At 38.4% G+C, this 19,096-nt stretch overlaps 1 protein-coding gene across 1 annotated transcript in view; it reads left to right on the forward strand.

Annotated features, from left to right (window-relative positions):
- The window catches only part of PATJ (PATJ crumbs cell polarity complex component), a 168,411-nt gene that overhangs the window by 40,358 nt on the left and 108,957 nt on the right, over positions 1-19,096 (forward strand). Inside the window, exons 16-18 of the mRNA XM_083359895.1 lie at positions 204-338; positions 4,506-4,673; positions 9,753-9,887. Of these exons, the coding sequence (XP_083216021.1) occupies positions 204-338; positions 4,506-4,673; positions 9,753-9,887 (438 nt within the window). The remainder of the gene's footprint in view (positions 1-203; positions 339-4,505; positions 4,674-9,752; positions 9,888-19,096) is intronic.

Raw genomic sequence — 19,096 nt, forward strand, 5'->3', positions numbered from 1 at the left:
GGAATTGAGATGGACTTTAGGGCATCATTATCCTTTTATCAAGGAGTTTTAAAATAAAAATAGTAAATCAAATAACTCATAACCAACTAATTGCTAAATTAAAATAATATTCAGTTGGTTCGAATGTCACAGAACTACAGAATTTAATCCACGTTCTTTGTAAATGTTCCTGTCTGACTATTTTTGTGATTTATTTTTAATAGTTGCTGCCTATTCACACATTAAGGCTCGGAGTTGAACTGGATACTTTTGAAGGACATCATTACATCTCTTCCATTGCTACAGATGGCCCAATTGCTAAACTTGGCTTACTGCAACTAGAGGATGAACTTTTAGAGGTACAGTTTTTAAACAGTATGTTGTATGAAAAATACTGTATAATTTTTAATAACACTGTATCATGGAATGTATGTTTGAAGTGCATTAAAATGAGTTCTAGGATACCAAGATTTGTTTGAAAAATTAAATCTTCCAGAGTCCTTAGCTTCTGCAGTTACAACGTGTCTTTCCATTGGAAGCCCACACCTCTGTATAGGAGATATTTTTATGAGTATACAAACTATCGGATGGAATATTGGTTTCTGTTAATTATTCCAAATCTTCATTTACATACAGAGCTTATGATTTCAATTTCATTCCCCAATTGCTTTGTTTAATGTAACACTTGAGTTTTCTAGAAGACCTCCGAGGTCCCTTTCCAGCTCTGTTCTATTCTATTCATTGTTAGCCTATAGGAATTATTTGAAACAGAAACCCTAATAGGTGGCTGGCTGGCTGTCTTTTTCTGGGTGCATATGGTGTACATGCATATATTTAGTATGACATGACATTAGCTGGACTACCATTCTATGTCCCTAGAAGAAAATTATGAAGGGATTATAAGACAGTTGAGATCTCTTCCTTTTGAGTATGCTGAAATAGATTCAAACTTATATATCCCTTCCCAAATGGCCTGTGTCAACGCTGCTAACATTGGATGTTTTTGCATTGACAACAAATGGAGATGCAACCATTTTCTTCTTTTGCTTTTAGAGTCAGATGATGCTGGGGAGGGGGGAAGAATGTGCATGAGAGTCTAGCTAGACATGATAATACTGAACCTAGTGTGAGAACCAAGGTTATTGAAATAACAGATGATAAGAATTGGCAGGCTGGAGAGCTGGAGGGAAAGCCCACATTTTAAACTAATTGGGGAATGCGATTTATGACTGTCAGCTGGAAGAGGGAATTGTGCTTTGATACTATGTGCTCAGGTGAGGGGAACTCAGTTTTTGGCTTCGATTGTGCTAGTGCTGGTGCTATGCTACTCAAATAAAGATTCTTTAAGGTAAACAATGCCTTGAAGTTCTTTGAAGAGTTTCATCTGTCAGAACCGTGACAGCCTGGACATTTGTGTGGTTACTGCCTTACTTACAGTCTGATCTCTATAGAAGTAAAGAATATATAGATTGGAAGAACAATTTGATCTGCAGCATGAAAAGACTTTCCAGTCCCAAATGCAGTATACCTTAAAACCTACAGAAATGTACTTTTCCTCTTATTGAAGTCAATGGGAGAGAAATATTTTTAAAATGTGAAATTTCTCCCTCCAGTTCACAATGGGGATTTAGCATAGCTTTGTTATTACAACATAGCATAGGCTTTGCTATTCAATTCCATCCCCAACATATATCCTCCTATGGACCTGCTGTGTAAATATTGAAAGGTTTCTATAATAACTATTCACTTAATTATGCTAGTAATCAATCTAGCATTCCATTTGTCCAAGTCACTGACAGGCTTACATTACACAGTCCTTCTCCTGATATTATAATGTTAATGTCAGCAACAATAAGATTAGTAAAAAAAATAGATTAGAATTCTGTGTAGATTAATTTCATTCTACCAAAAAGATAAAAGCTTTACATATTTTATCTCCTGTGAATAGGACCTAAATAAAATCATATCACAGAAGAAGAGTCAAGATATATCTTGTATGTCCAAAGAGAGAAACCTATTCCTTTTTAATGGAACTTTATTGAAGTGAATCCATTTTAATGATCCACGTGTTTTTCAACCTCACTCATGATTTCAATCAATGAACAAAAAATAATAATTGTTAGATTAGTCCAGAAGCCTGGTGCCAAATCCTCACAACCCATTCTACTTCTCAAAATACCTGTGCAAAAGGAATGTTGTTCTGCAGTCGTCTGAATGCCTGTCAGTAATATGCCATGTTATATGAAATAGTTCCAAATGTGACAGACTTTACAAGCAAGTTGTACAAGCGATAGGTCTCTCTGAAAGCTGAGGCTATTAACTACTGATGAATAGTGCTTATAAGACGCAGCCCTTGAGATAAATCCCCCCTTCTATTCAACAATTCAATTCTATTCAAATTCCTGGAGATTGGCTGGTCCAGTCCCTGTAGTTTTCTTGGCAAGGTTTTTCAGAAGTGGTTTGCTATTGCCTTCTTCCTAGTGCTGAGAGAAAGTGACTGGCCCCAAGTAACCCACCTAGCTTTGTGTCTATGGCAGGACTAGAACTCACACTCTCCCAGTTTCTAGCTTGAGATGGATTAATCCATTTAAATCTTGAGTTAATCATGGCTACTCAATTCATCCATATGCACACAAAATTTTATTTCTTTTGTGAGAAAAACTCTATAAAATGTCAAACACATTCTACAGTGTTTCTCCGAAAATAAGACCCGGTCCTATATTTTGGGGGGCACCAAAAGATGCATTAAGGCTTATTTTCGGGGAAACATGGTTTCAGGGTGATCAGTCCAGTCAGGTGCTCCCATGGCGCGTGCACAAGAAGCAGCAAGTGCGCAGGGCCGATAGTGTCTGGCAGCAGTTGCTGCCTGCCGGCTCCTTAGTGAAGCACAGGTAAGTCTGAGCATGGAGGCAGAGGCATGGGGGGGAGGCAGCTGATCCCGACACACTATGTGGCTGCCTGCTGTGGCGCGGCTGTGGGCAAGTCGAAAGATGATGGAATAGAGTGGGTGGCATGTCAGGATCGCCTCCTCCTTGTGCCTCTGCTTCTGGCTGCTGAGGGTGCCACCGTGTAACCCTCCCGCGAGCTTCCTATGAGCCACGTGGCCACATAGCGCATCCAAATCGTCTGCCTCCCCACCCACCCATGCCTTTGCTTCCACCTGCTGTCAGTGCTGCCATGCAAGTCTCCCGTGAGCCAGGCTGCCGTGCAACACATACGGATCACCTGCCTCCCCCCATGTGCCTCTACTTCCACCTGTTACCAGTGCCACTGCACAAGCCTCCTCCGAGCCTCCCATGAGCCAGGCGGCTGTGCAGTGCATCCGGATTGCCTGCCCCCCCCATGCCTTCGCTTCCACCTGCTCCCAGTGCCAGCGCACAAGCCTCTTGTGAGCCTCCCGCAAGCCAGGCGGCTGTGCATCATATCTGGATCACCTGCCTCCTCCCTGTGCCTCTGCGCTCGACTTATTTGTGCTGTGCAGGCTGCGGCTGCTGCCAGACACTGTGCACTCACCACCTCCTGTGCTGGCCATGCCCACCCCCCTGGCTTATTTTGGGGGTAGGGTCTATATTAGGCACACCCTAAAAATTGGGCTAGGGTTTATTTTCTGGGTGGGTCTTATTTTCAGGAAAACACGGTAGAAGGAGTACACAATATACAATGCAATAAGAAGTCAGTACATTTACCTGTGGTATTTTAAGAGTATGGAGTTGAACTATTCTTTATATAAAATGGATAACTACTCTAAGTAAAATATAGACAGACTCATTTACAGATTGGTTAATACCACAACACGGTTAATAGTTACTGACAGAAGCCCTGTTACCAAAACCAATTTGCGGTTAGCAGGTAACTAGCAGGTAACTCTCTCTACCTTACATTTTTTCTGTTGGTTGTCCTACACATCAGTCTACATTTTTTACAACTCATTGTGGATTTTATGAGCCACAAACTAGAACTAACAAGACCTACCCTGACATCAAAAAATTCAATTTGTAGAAAGAACTAGAAAACAAATGATAATAAGGGGAGTATTCATAGAGCAAAACCTTAACAGTTCACCAGTGTCTCTTCACATGCTGCTGACCTACAATTCCTAGCAATCTTTAATGTTCTCAATGCTGGCATGGGCTGAAGGGTATCCTAGTGCAAGAATATCTAAAGAGTTACAGTAAAACAGGAGATGGGAGTAGAAAGGCCATGGAGATCAAGTAAAACTAAATAAATACGATTGATTGCTTTAGTGATTTAAGGAAGTTATCAGCTTCCTGAAAATGGTGTGTCTTTTATGTGTGTGTGTGTGTGTGTGTGTGTGTGTGTGAGAGAGAGAGAGAGAGAGAGAGAGAGAGGATCTTTTCTCCAACGTTGGAATTATAAATGAAGTCCATCTACATGTACATTGAGGCAGGGGAATCGCACTTGCCTATCACTGAAACATTATAAAGTAAGCAGTCAAATATTTATGTTAAACCCAAATAGTTTTAAAGTATTGGTCAACTTAGGAATGGTGTCCTTTATCTCCTTAGGTAAACGGTGTCCAGCTCTATGGGAAATCCCGTCGTGAAGCTGTTTCTTTTCTGAAAGAAGTTCCCCCTCCATTTATCCTGATTTGTTGCCGGCGTTTGTTTGATGATGACACAGAATCTTTTGTGGATGAGCCCACAGCCACCATTGCTCATTCTCTAGAACCAAAGGTATTTTTTTAAAAAAAAAAACCCAAACAAACAAAACCCTATGGCATGTTTCCAAGGATTTCCCAAAGATTATTAATTGACTATGCTACTGCTTTCAGTATTGGTTACTTTGCATTTAATTTTCATTATAAATAATGAATGTGAATGATTCATAAGCCATTTTCCTACCACTCAGAATGTCATGTTTTTTTAAAGGTGAAATTCGTAGCCACATTATGATAGAAAATGCTCTGCTTCATCTGCCTTTTAAAATTTTTATTGTGGGCATGTTGAAATGTGCATATTCATTAGCATATTGCTTTCTTTTCTTTAAATGGTTCATTATCTCTGATACTATTAGGAATGTAGCAGCAGAAGCTTCACTGTTACCTTGTAAATGATTAAATTCTACCTTTTATTATCATATTTAGTGAAATATTGTAATACGGTACTCTAATAAACAGTATTGGAATGGAAAATGGTGAGCAGTATTATATTACAGCACACCATGCTCAAAATTTATGATGCTTCATTCATGATATAAATTGATGAATGTACCTGTAGATAACATTGGATCTTGATACCATATTGTTGAATAGCACTTCACAATCCACAGCCATTGATCCAAATGTCTAATTCTTCTGACTTGTGATTTATCTGTCTACAGTTTACATCATCTGTTTTGATATTTAAAGAAGCTGAAGGAAAAACCAAAGTAGTTAAAATCTGATTTCCATATTAATTCTTGTAAAATAATCTAAAGGATATTCCAGAATTAGATATGAAGATGTCTGCTATATCTATGCTATATTTGAATACTCTGAGCACCTAAATTAGAATCTGGAGCAGGAAAAGTGATAAGTACTAAGTTCTGCTCTTCAGGCAATATTTCCACCTCAGTGAGGAAACTTTGGGGAAGATACCGGTAATTCCCATATATTTAAGGGGCTACTTCTAGAAGGAATAATCAACCATCTTCTATTCCAGCTGTAGGCATTGTGCTCATGTATCCCATCAAGAAGTAATAACATTTAAAATATCTTATTTGTGTAGGTCAGGGGTAGGCAACCTTGGCTCTTTTATGACTCATGGACTTCAACTCCCAGAATTCCTGAGCCAGCCATGCTGGCTCAGGAATTCTGGGAATTGAAGTCCATGAGTCATAAAAGAGCCAAGGTTGCCTACCCCTGGTGTAGGACAACAATGACTAGCCTACCTGTTTTAGTTTTCCCAAGTGGGAGCTGTTTAAAATGGAACATTTTTGAACTTCAAATTCCAAAACGTGATGGTGCTAAGTATGTTCTTCTGAATTCTAAACTTGTCCTTGTAGTTCAGAAAGCATATCTTCATGCAGAAATATTTCATGCTCCTGGCTTTACTACTTTTAATGTAATTGGAAATTCCTAGTGGCTTATCTAGGCAGGTAGCTAGAAACATCATTGTACTAATGATACCAAGTATGTAAATCAATGCAAGGACATGCTGACAGTGTACATCCCATTCATCTTTCCACAGTTTAATAAAGGAGCAAAAGTTTGAATTATATCTAATCTCTGAATTCTCCATTAGCTGATTGCTTCCATCTTGTGAACAAAGAAATTGATGGTACCTGGAAGATTATAGTTTTAGCTATTAAAATTTCTAGACATTCCAAATATTGATTTTTACTATTTCCATTGTAAAATAAATATGTGCTTTTGATGTTCCTTAGGTTTCCCAATTTAGGTAGTGTATCAGTAAACAAAATACCATTTTAACTGATGAAAAGATACTTCATAAATGCCCATTTCTGCTGTTAATCATTTTAAAAATATCAACTGAGGATGCATGGTACACATTCTTTCATCTTTGCATAAAAACACCTATGACCAATCTGTAATTCTATGAACTCTCTAGGCAACCTTGCTTCATTGGGGCATGTTTCTCTATCTAAACAGAGAAACACAATGACCAAGGGTAGGCATCGCCACCAAAAAAAACAACACAAAAACAGGGGACATAGGAGCAACTTCTCAATTCCTGCAAGCTTTCCCATTAAGTTTCCTTGTGGGAATTTGGCAAGGAGCATCAAAAATTCCCTTCCCATCCCATAGGACAGTGGCTGCTGCTGGATGGGGGAGAGGGAAGGATTGCGAGACTGGCTGGGAAACTGTTACAGAATATTGAAAATAAAGATCACGTGACTGCAGCTGCAGCCCAACAGCCAATAGCACGAAAGTAGCAACAGCTTCCCCAAATTTCATTCCCTCATGAGTCCCAAATTTTGGTCACATTTTGTGTACAAAGGTACCTTGGTTCAAAAATTGTTGTCCTACATTACACCATTTTACTCAGTTAAAAGATTATGACAACTTGACTTCCGGTGGTGGCGCGGCGCCGGAGACAGCCCTTGCGGGCTGCCCGCGGCTCAGCTGTGTTATTTCCACCCGAAACAGCGCTGATCAGCTGTTCGGGTGGATTTGAAGCCCCCTCCTCGGGAGAAGAGGAGGGGGTGAGCCCCCAGGTAGGGGTTGAGTTCTCCGGGGCCGCCGGAGCTTAAAGCTTGGGCGGCTGAAGGATTGAACTCCCCCGTAGCCTGGGTTGCTCCAGCTGGTCAGCGTCTCTGCTCTGTGATTTCTGGAGCGGAGCCAGGCGTTTGCGACCACCCCTGCCAGAAGGAAAGACCATGGAATAAAAGGAGCAGGCAGAGCGGTACAGGAGGAAAAGGTGAAGAGGACTTTTATGGCTGCTTTCTAGCTTAATGGATTTTATAAATTTAAAAGTGAAAGTGCGTAGTAAGTGAAAGTAAAGATGGCGGCTAAACCTTCCCCAAAAGCTCTCAGGAGTGCTGGAACTTCTCCGATGCAACAGTCATCATTACAAGCATTGCTTCTTCCTGATGTATTGACACCGAAGGATCTACAAGATGCTCTTGAAAAATATTCCCAGGTAATTCTGGAAACAATGGGTGATAAATTTGCAAAGATGGAGGAGAAATTGGAGAAATTGGAGGAGAGAATAGAAGAGAGGATGGAAGAGAAGTTCAGAGTGATGAAGGTAGACATTTTGTCTTCAGTGTATAGAGTGGCTGAATGTGTGGAAGATTTGGAGGAAAAAGTGGAAGATTTGACTCAAAAGAATGCCATATTAGAAGCAAAAGTATTGGAGAATGAAGATTTAAGAGAAAAAATGGACACAGAACTGAGTCTTGCTCAATATTTCCAGATGCAATATGCTGTTAGAATTAGAGGTTTAAAAGAGAATATTAAGGAAGACCTAAAGCAGTTGATTTCTGAGGCTCTGGAAGTGGTATTGAATCAGCCAGCATCTGAAATAAAGGGAGGCATGGATAAAGTGTTTCGTGTGAATTCATGGATTGCTAGACAGAGAAAGTTACCTAGAGATGTGGTGGTTTATTTTGCAAAGAGGGAAATTAGAGATGAAGTTATTCAAGCTGCCTATGGTACTAAAGTTGTGATTGCTGACCAAGAAGTTTTGGTTCTAAAAGAAATTCCTCCAAAGATTTTAAGGAGAAGGAAGGATTTTACATTTTTAGTGCAAGAGCTCAAGCAACAAGATATAAGGTTCAGATGGGAGATTCCAGTTGGGTTGATGGTGATGTATGAAGGTAAAAGGCACCGTTTGGCCACTGTGATGCAGGCGCGTGATTTTTACAATAATGTTTTAAAAGCAACCCCTCTATCACTTCTGGAAGCTGCAAAGGGATCTGGAGAAGGAGAACACCAAGAGGCTGAAGATGGACAGACAGAGGAGAAGGGTGCTGGAGGAGATCAAGCCATAACCTCTTTGGATGATTCTGAAGAGCAGAGAGAGACGCGTGCTGCTTTAAAACGATCAAAGAAAAATAAAAGAAAAATGTACTTACAGCCAAGCAGTGGGAGGAGTACGGCCTAAAAAAGATAGTCCTATTTAAGCAGTGCTCCAAGAGCTTTGGGATGATATGCATGGTAATTAAATTTTTAACTTGGAACGTTAATGGACTAAATTCATCACAGAAGAGGAAGAAAGTTTTTCAATATTAATGATCAACAACAAGCTGACTTTTCTAGTTTACTTTATACGAAGTTTGACCAGTTGGATTATAAAAATTTTTATTTTTATGAGGGATTGGAATGGTGTTTTGGATGTACAGATGGACAAGGCTGGAGCTTTTAAGCGTGTCCCAAGTCATGTTAGACTGCCTAAATCCTTTTTTTGAAATGAAGGATGACTTGGAACTGTGAGATATTTGGCGTGAAAGACATTTGTATGAAAAGGTTTATACTTTCTTTTTTCTGACAGATATCATTTTTTTTTTCAGGATCGATTTTATTTTGTTGATTAATGACTTTTTTTTTAAGGATGAATGTAAACAGCAGATAAAGGTTTTTTTTTTGAAATTATTATGAATAAGGGCACCTCTATGGACATGGTTTGGGATGCTAGCAAGGCCTATATGAGAGGGGTGTTGATATATATGAATAATAAATTTAGATGTGCTGTGGAAGCTAGGAGGAAAGAATTGGAGAATGAAATAAAGGGAAAAGAAAAGGCTTTGATTTTGAATCCAGAGGATGTGAAGTTTAAGGAGGCTATTAAACTGTTAAGAGGTATGGTTTGAGTATATCCAGAATAAATATGGGACAAATGGATTGAGTATATCCAGAACAAATATGGGACTAAAAAGTTTTATGTAGTATTTGTAGTATTTGAATAAGTCTTCCCTTCTTTTTTCTTTTTTTTTCTTTTCTCTTATTTTATATATTTTATATTAATAGTGTTTGTAGTTATCCTATATGAGCTAGAGAGTGATAGATTTTAGAATTTACGGTTGTTAGCATATGGTTGTTTATGATTCTTTTTTTTTGTTTTTTACACCTTGTACTTAGCTCTGGGAAGTGGGGGGGGAGGGGGGGGAGGGGAAAGGAGGGAGGGATAGGGGAGGGGGAGGGGGGATTGTTAAAAATAAAATGTATGATAAAACTTTTCAATAAAAAAAAGATTATGACAACTAGAGTATTAGCAGTATATAGATTTAAATTCCAATCCAAATGACCTTTTTGCTTTGTATATACTAGGTTCATTTTACCAGTAGAAAAAGCATGTTCTATTTTGTTTTAGGTGAAACTTGAAAATCAAGAGGAAGAGCAGGAAGATGAAGATGTGGAACTAGCACTATGGTCTTCTGAAGTCCAAGTCATTGTCCTTGTCAAAGATGCAAAAATAGGTTTAGGATTCAGCATTTTAGACTATCAGGTATGCTTACATCCTTAACAAGCAAATGTATCCCAGCTAAACATACAAGGTAAAAATTAATGGTTTTCTTATGTTAGATTTGGGGCAGGCATTCTTTCCTGCACATTCTGTTCCATTCTGTTTCTAAAACTTTTTCCAACAGTTTCAACTCTCCAGATCTGGCTTTAGTGACTAATTCATAATTCATAATAGTAAAGTTGGAAGGGACCTTGGAGGTCATTTAGTCCAACCCCCTGCTCAGGCAGGAAACCCTATACCATTTCAGACAAATAATGGTGGGATATTTGGTGGGATAAGTAGAAAAGAAAGAACTCTCTTTATGGAAGTGGATTTTTGTTTATGTGATACTGATCTGTGTTCATTATGTTTTGGCAGCATTCCTTAATTTTTGTTTATTTGTTGGATCCATAAACATTTTTTCATGATACACCTGACTTGCAACTGTTACATGTTGCTGACATCATCTTTGTATATTATCAAGCAGCAGAAGTGCAAGAGTGGGTTAAAAACCCTTCAGGCTTTGTTCTTAATTTTAAAATGTTGGTTTCATATGTGTACACTAGATATGTGGAACCATTTTATACTTAAACTGTATTTGTCTAATAATAACTTGGTAGTACAGTGTAATGCTGTAGAAAAATCAGAAAAAAATATTAGCTAACTTCATGTCTTTCATTTTATAAACATACAATGTGACATATAGATAAGGTGAGCTTCAGCTTCTCAGATAGAAAAGAAAACAGGATTTCTAATTTTAACACTGTAAAAGTATAGACAGATTGCTATAGCACTGTATTTACTTGCTAAAATGAGAGTAGTACAGTACTTTTGTGTCTGTGTACTGAAAATTGATAAAAATGTAGAACAACCTTTTCCCTTTTTGCAACCTGCTTTGCAGTATCATATAAATAATAATATTCTATTCTATTCTATTCTATTCTATTCTATTCTATTCTATTCTATTCTATTCTATTCTATTCTATTCTATTCTATTCCATATTTTTTCCCCAGCCCTTTTAACCAATGCCATTTATTCTGTCTTATTTATTTCACTAATTATTTGGATTTCTCAAGAATTGAAGCTGGACATCTGCTGAGCAGTTAGAAGGCAAAAGACCTTACAAGCCAGTTTTCTACTCTGCATTACCACTCCCTAAATTAATATGGAATCTTTAGAAACCTGTTCTATTTTGAAACTAAGTTTACATCATATTTGAATGAATAACTTAAGCACCTTATGTGACCAAGAAGCAGGGACCAGAATGGGTCTAGGAAGATAAATGCAAGGCGAAGGAACAAATGTTGCCATCCCTTTAATGTTCTCTACGAATTCACACCTTAATTTTCAGCTCTATAAACAAACAGCTGTTTACTTTCACAGAAAAAAAGTAAAGCAGCAGTATAAGGGAAAACATACCTTTCAATCTGATATGCTCCATCTGGAATTTTTGTAGAGTAACATCCCTTTCTCCCTCTCTCTCCTGCTGTTTCATTTTTCTCTGGCTAAAACATATGGGTAGTTTCAGACCGTTTCTAGTACATTATGTATTCAACACTGTGATGGTTCAGTGAGCAAACAGTAAAAATAATCATGGTTGTACAAAGTGTTGGAAAGTTTATTTTTGCTGTTGCATAGATGACCTGGTTTATGACAAGAAAAAGCTTCCTTGGGTAGGTTGAAGGGTCCTGGGACCGGGTGAAGTATAATTGGAAGAAGGATAGAAAGCCTTGCAGAACAAAAAGAACAACAGAAATATTTGAAGCTAAAAGGAAGTGGGGAATGAGGTTTACAGAGACGTGAAATGGAAACGTGACATAATCTCCTGAGAACAGAATTAGAATAACAGAGTTGGAAGGGACCATGGAGGTCTTCTAGCCCAACCCCCTGCTCAGGCAGGAAACCCTATGCCATTTCAGGCAAATGGTTGTTCAATCTCTTCTTAAAAACTTCCAGTGTTGGAGCATCCATAACTTCTGGAGGCAGGTTGTTCCACTGGTTAATTGTTCTAACTGCCAGGAAATTTCTCCTTAGTTCTAGGGTGCTTCTCTTCCTGATTGGTTTCGTCTTGCCTTCAGGTGCTTTGGAGAATAGCGTGACTCCCTCTTCTTTGTGGCAACCTCTCAAATATTGGAACCCTGCTGTCATGTCACCCCTAGTTTTTCTTTTCATTAAACTAGACATTCTAGCAAGCATTCTTTGTATATGCTTTAGCCTCTAGTGAAAATAAAATTTCAGGAAGGAGCTGATTAATTGCAGATTCCTAAGTTCATATTCTAATATGGAAAATGGAGAGAAATGGATTAATTGGTATATAGGCCAATCAGAATGGGGCAACTTATATCTTACTTCCTAGGTAGGGTGCACAGGAAATTGGATTAAATCCCTTTTGAGCAATAAGGAGGGAAGGGATATGAGAAGGGGGTCATTGTGCTGAACAACAAGGATTGAGAATTTATCCTGAAAGATAACTGCTGATAGTGATAGGAAAAGTAATGTCACAACCATCAACTCTGTAGGATAAGGTTTCTTTAACAGGCCTCCAAATGCAGGTTAAATGTAAAGTAGGGGTTTGAAAAGTTTATAAATTTTTTTAAAAATTTGCTTTAAAGTAAATTGGGCCATTCCTTCAATAAGAATGTGAAACCAGTATTAGCAGATAGTCTTCGACTTACAGCCATTTGTTCAGTGACTGTTTGAAGTTACAATGGCCCTGGGAAAAGTGACTTATGACTGGTTTTCACACTTATGACTGTTGTATCCCCAGGATCACAGGATTAAAATTCAGGCATTTGACATCTGGCATGCATTTACAATGGTTGCATTGTCCTGGAATTGTGTGATCTCCATTGGCCAGCTTCTGACAAGAAAAGCTAATGGGGAAAGCCAGATTCAATCAATGAATACATGATTCACTTAACAACTTCAGTGATTTGTGTAACAATTGTGGCAAAAAAGGTTGTAATGTAACATGCAACTCACTTAACAACGGTCTTGCTTAACAACCTAAATTTGGGGCTCAGTTGTGGTTTCCGAGGTATCATTTCTTGACGCCATTATTGCTTTTGCCTTTGGGATAACTCAAAAAAACATGCTGTCAGGAGCAATTTTGTTAAATCATAATAAAATAGGGGAAAAGTGTTTAAAAGACACCTCCCCCCCAAAAACTCCCACTCCTTTTGAGTACCCTTCCTGAGATTTTATAAGAGAGAAACTTCTCTTACATCTTCTTTTTGAAGTCTAAGTTGTTTTCCCTCCAAATAGGAGAATTTAAGGTCGTGTAGAATTTGAGGTTTTGAAACAGTCAAATCTGATTTGATCAACATGCATGTTTTAGGCTTCCCTATGAAATGTAATAGAGAATCACACAACTGATAGAAGAGAATATTTGTAGCTCAGGATTGAACTGTGGAGTCCTTGGTATTCTCTGAGCTTGTTGTTTACTTGCAGACACTTCATTACCTAACCAGATAGCGCCATAAGTGCATCTGCATCAGAACTGATGATGTTACCTAGTTTGGTGATAAAATGTCTGCAAGAAAACAACCAAGCTCAGAGAGCACCAAGGACCTCACAATTACACATCTAGTTGGCAGCTGAAGCTACATAGGTTTGAGTCTGGCTAGTTTTTGGAGACCAGGAATGTTGGACATTGGAAAAGCATCATGGAATAAGGCAATGGGGAAACCATTTTGGGTACAGTTCTTAAGAGAACTGCATTAATATTCCCTAGGTCATCAGCAGTTGACCTCAACTCAAGGCTGATTTTACTTTTAACAAAGAATTTTCTAAAGTTTATATAAACTGAGTATAGAATCATGAGGATAAATACCACCAATGAAAATTACAGGCATAGTTAATGATCCAGCAACGCTAATTCACTTTTCTGTAATGGGGAATGAGAAAACACAGAATGATACTTTGCTAATAAATGTGTTGTTGTTTTTTTTAAAAAAAATTCTACTAAAGAACTCAGCTAGCTGCTAGGTATAATATATAGGGAAGCTTTGTAAACACTATAGTTAAACAAAACAAACACATTCTTCTGCTATATACATATGTCAGAATAGGTAAAAATCAGCTGTATTTTTACAATGTGAGATCTAAATTGGAGACAGGTTACAAAAGAAATAGTTGAAATGGGCCTGCTTGACTTATGTTGCCTTTTAAAAGATTTTTATTTTTTATTTTGAGGAGCTCACATTTTACAACCTTTTGGCTTTTACAGTTGCTTTTATTTCATGTTTAGAATTAATGGAAACTTTAGTAATATTTAGACTGAGATGTAGCCAAACATAAAGTATTGGTCATTGGATGTAAAACATTTAATTTTAGATTTCCCAGCATTTTAAGGCATTGGTTTATAAAGGACTCTGTGTGTTTGTGGAGAACTAGTTTGGAGTAGTGGTTAAAAGATCAGACTAGAAACTGGAAGACATGAATTCTGGTTCCTCCTTAGGCACAAAACCATCTGGATGACCTTGGGCCAGTCACTTTCTCTCAGCCCTAGTAAGGAGGCAATGGCAAATCACTTCTGAAAAACCTTGCCAAGTAAACTGCCAGGATTCGTCTAGGTCAGGGGTGTCAAACTCAATTTCATTGAGGGCCGCATCAGCATTGCAGTTGCCCTCAGGGGGCCGGGTGGATATGGCCTGGGTGGGTGTGGCCTACTGGGTGGGCGTGGCTAGAGTGTGTATGGCCTACTGGGTGGGCATGGCCAGCTGTACATCGTTCGCATCAAGGGTGCCTATGGGGGCCCGGGCAGGAGTGGGACAGATCTGAGGGTCTCTGGCAGAAGGAGGGTCTCTGGGCCAGGGCCAAGGCAGTGGGGGCCGTTCCCTCACTGTTTCCAGGGTGGCTTCGGGGACCACATGAAACCACTTCACGGGCCGGATCTGGCCCCCGGGCCTTGTGTTTGACATGTCTGGTCTAGGTTGTCTCTGAGAATTGGATACAACTGAATGACTGATTAAAAATGTGTATTTGCAAGCTGGAAATTTTTTTAGACTTCCTAGTTATTTAGTGAGAAGAACTATCTTGGCGGGCCATTTAAAACTAAAGAAATAAAAAAGGTAAATAGAGTTGGCATTGCTATAATAGCCTGAATTTACTTAATAGAAAACTTAGCAGTTACTGCAATTCAAAGGTGGCATAGAGAAATAAAGACCTTAATAGAGTATAGTTGTTTCTGGAGGATATAGCAGAGATGACAATTAGAGGGTGGAATTTCTTTAGAGGCAGGGCTCTGAAAAACATAATTATCTCAGTGATGTGGGGCAGTTGGAACAGTTTCCTGGGGTAAATAATCTATAAATGAACATTAAATTATTATAGTTTCTCTAAGTCTCTTGCAGTACAGACAATGTTTAGGAATTAACAGATTTGTAGTCTAAGGCATGTAGAGGGCAACAGTCTTATGTCTGTTCCATATGAATTGACTTGCTATAATGGTCATGAATGCATTGCAAGAAAAAAGCCAGACTAAAGGTGACAATAGGAAACTGTTGGAAAGGGGAGAAAAAATATTTATGTGATTGGGGTGATTCTGCCTTTCTTTCTGGATCCATGTCCTTATTATTGGCAAGCCTTCCCAGCATCACCTTCTGATTAGATTAATGCAGTGGCTATCCCTGAGGCATAAGAAAATAACTTATATTAGCTGCTGGGAAGATATAAATCTGATGTTAAAGGAGCTCAGCTGGTTTCCAGTCTGTTTCCAGGTTCTTTTCAAAATACTGTGAGGAACCATTTAAGGTTTTGCGTATCCTGTGCTTGGAGCCATTCCAACAAACCCTCAGATGAGTAACCATTCAGTGTTAGACCATCTAATGAGACTTGATTCCTTCTCTGCCTCCAGCAAGGAGGAAAACAAGTGCAGATGGCCAGATGGAACCAATCTTTTCCTACCTTCTTTTGTTTCCCTGATACTGGCTCTGCGAAGCCTTTAGCTTGTCTATCTAGGGTTTGCTAAAATATTGCTGGAAGTCATTATAGCTACCTTGGACAATGGTAAGAGAAGTTGGGAGCTGTAGTTTGGTGACACCAAGATGCCCACAGATTCATTTTCTCTGTTCTCCAGCAAATTTTGGGATGCAGGTTAAGATCTTTGTGTTCGCTCATGATTTTCAAGCATGAAGAATTACTCTTGGTTAGTATTTTTGAGGGGTTTGCATTTCTAATGGATTTATGGTTATGTCTGTACACATTTATTTTTTTCACATTAGGAACATTTTTACTGCCTTTAGGGATGTCAGTGGGTTAGGACGCTGAGCTTGTCGATCAGAAGGTCGGCAGTTTGGCAGGTCGAATCCCGTAACAGACTGAGCGCCTGCTACTTGTCCCAGCTTCTGCCAACCTAGCAGTTCGAAAGCCCATAAAAATGCAAGTAGAAAAATAGGGACCACTGCGGTGGGAAGGTAACAGCATTCTGTGCACCTTTGGTGTCTAGTCATGCCGGCCATATGACCATGGAGATGCCCTCAGACAAGCGCTGGCACTTCGGCTTTGAAACAGAGATGAGCACCGGCCCCTAGAGTCGGAAACGACTAGCACGCATGTGTGGGGGAAACTTTACCTTTACTGCCTTTGGGGTCTTCTAGAAAGTTGAATTGTGGGGTACAAATGGGACAAACTTCACACATGATTTTGATAATCCCAAAACAGCATGGTATAATTGTGTAAGCCACCTAGAGTAGCCCCAAAGCAAAATAGGTGGCAAATAAATTTAACAAATAATAATATTGGGAGTAAGAAGTTACGTGTTGGTGTTTGGCAGGTGCAGATAGAGAGAAAATCTAAATGCAAAGGGTATGGACCACATGTTTTGCTTCTAAAGCTTCCTGGAAAACTATCCTCTCTTTCCAGCAGCATTTGCAATGTATCATTGTATGTTAAAGTCAGTAAGTGACAGCCATTGTGACATTTGTATGGCTGATAACTTAATTTAAAAGTGTTATACTCTGAGATAATTAATGAGCTCTAATATCTCTTTGCTGTAATTACATAATAAATCATCCAAAGTAAAACTCACTTTTGCAAAGCAGGACAGAGGTTTATTGCTAAGAGAACAAAGGCCATATTTGAGGCTTTCTGTACTGTATTTCTGGAATCTTTAGCCATTCCTCACTTGTCTTTGTCTATTCCAGTATACAGTTGCTCACCATGAGCAATGCCAGATGCATTGGGAAGGTGAAGGGAATCCTCAAATGGGTGGATTGGGAATAATTTACTTGCAGGCTTTGGTTTATGGGAATGTCAAAAAGAATCTGCAACTCTATGCATTTTGCACTAATTTTGGAGATGTCCTCTTAGAGGAGTATGACATTTTATTTTCTGGATAATTTGGCTGGGATGTGACGGTTGCAAAACCCTAACTACTTATCTTCCAAACTTCATACAAAAATAAATGAGGAAGGAAGATATACCACACAAACTATTGTAACGTAGCCCCATTAAGCGCTACGTTATGATTTCCGTTTCTAATTCATACGGTTTCTTAAAGGAACTTTATATTTGGCTGCATTCATGTACTTTGTAGATGTATTAATTTAATAAAGTGGTACCTCAGTACCTCATCATTAATTGTTTCCGGAAGGCATGTTGAGTACCAAAAACGATGAGTACCAAACAGATTTTTCCCATAAGGAATAATGTAGTGAGTCACAAGGCAACCAGAACTGAAAAGTTCTAGTGTGTGCATTGAGTGCCAGCAAATGATGAGTACCTGGACAAAATTTCCCATGTCAAAATTGATTGAGCACCAAATTCAAAGCAATTGAGTACCAGGGTACACTATAGTCCAGAACCAAATGGCCAAATAACTAACATGAAACTGTCTTTCATATGTTCAAAATATCTCTCACAGGCTATATCTTTCCTTATGCAGAATGTGCCAATATATGCTGTTGCCTGCAGTTACATCTTCTCAGCATTAGAGGTTTTAATTTTAATTTTTAGCGACCCTAGGAAGAGCGGTCACCAATCAGTAATGCTTGGAAAATTGCTGCATCATTCTGTTTAATGTGATTGTTGAATTATAGTTCTGGTTGCAAGTTAATATCATGGTGTTTTTATTATTATAATCCCTGTGCATTCAGTTTAAATTAAATATGTAAATCAATGTTAATCAGCAGTTCCAGATCTGGTATATAGAAAGTCTTCCTGTCACCAGATTATAGGTCAGGAATGGGTGAAGACATTGCATATTCATATTAATACTGTTTTTCTTCAGGATTAAGAACATTGCATCTGCACTTTTAATTGTGCTAACTCAGATTTGCAATGGTACCAGGCTTTAAACATTGCTTGGAAAACCTAGTTAGTATTATAATCCAGCACATTAGATTTATTCCTGTTGAAGAGTAAGAAATTTAATTAGAAAAAGAAAGCATATGATCTTTCAATATCATGGTTTAGGATTATTTAATGCATCTCATTGTCACGCTGTGAAATTTGCATAGGACTAGATGGTTTATTGGAATCTTTCTTTCTTGTTATGTTTAATCTGTTCAATATGTGCTAATATAAACTGTTCTAGCTATATGAAGAATGTTATTCCATAAAGAACTGAAGACCATTTCATTCTTATCTCTAATCAACATAGTTATCCATTATAATGATTCCTGTGATTGTGTATCCCCTAAATATGTTGAATTTCAATTATCATATGTTGTAGTCATAATGCCCGTGGATCTGGAAGGCACTAAACTGAAGGATAGTTAGGGCAATCTATTAACAACCTCTACTAACCTTTTAAAAACAGAGTTTCTTGTCCTTCATGTCTTGTGGGCAATTTTAAAAACCTACATTGTACTTCATTAGTGTGTATGAATGAAATACAGCACGAATTATTTTAGCTTGGGTTAGCTACATTCTCCAAGACCACATTCTCCACTTCAGACAATTCATCTGTTTCTCACACAAAATTTAAACCGATTGGTTTTTTCCTAATTAAAATGCAGAAAGAACTTTAAAAAAAAGGATTATTCCTTGTTTGGCTGTCCAACACTTGCTACACTCCACTTTTCCTTGTAGCTTCAATGCTGAATTCCACTTGACTTAGATTTGTTTAGGCTGACTTGGTCACTTATACCTGTATTGCTCCCTATATTTACATGGAGAGAAACTCTATGTTGCTTCTAGGCTACAGAATGAATATCAACATTGCAACATTGAAACATTGCAAGTACTTGACTAATCCTGGCAGGTAAAT

Source organism: Vipera ursinii (genome assembly GCF_947247035.1).
Source record: "Vipera ursinii genome assembly, chromosome: 3".
Taxonomy (NCBI): Eukaryota; Metazoa; Chordata; class Lepidosauria; order Squamata; family Viperidae; genus Vipera; species Vipera ursinii.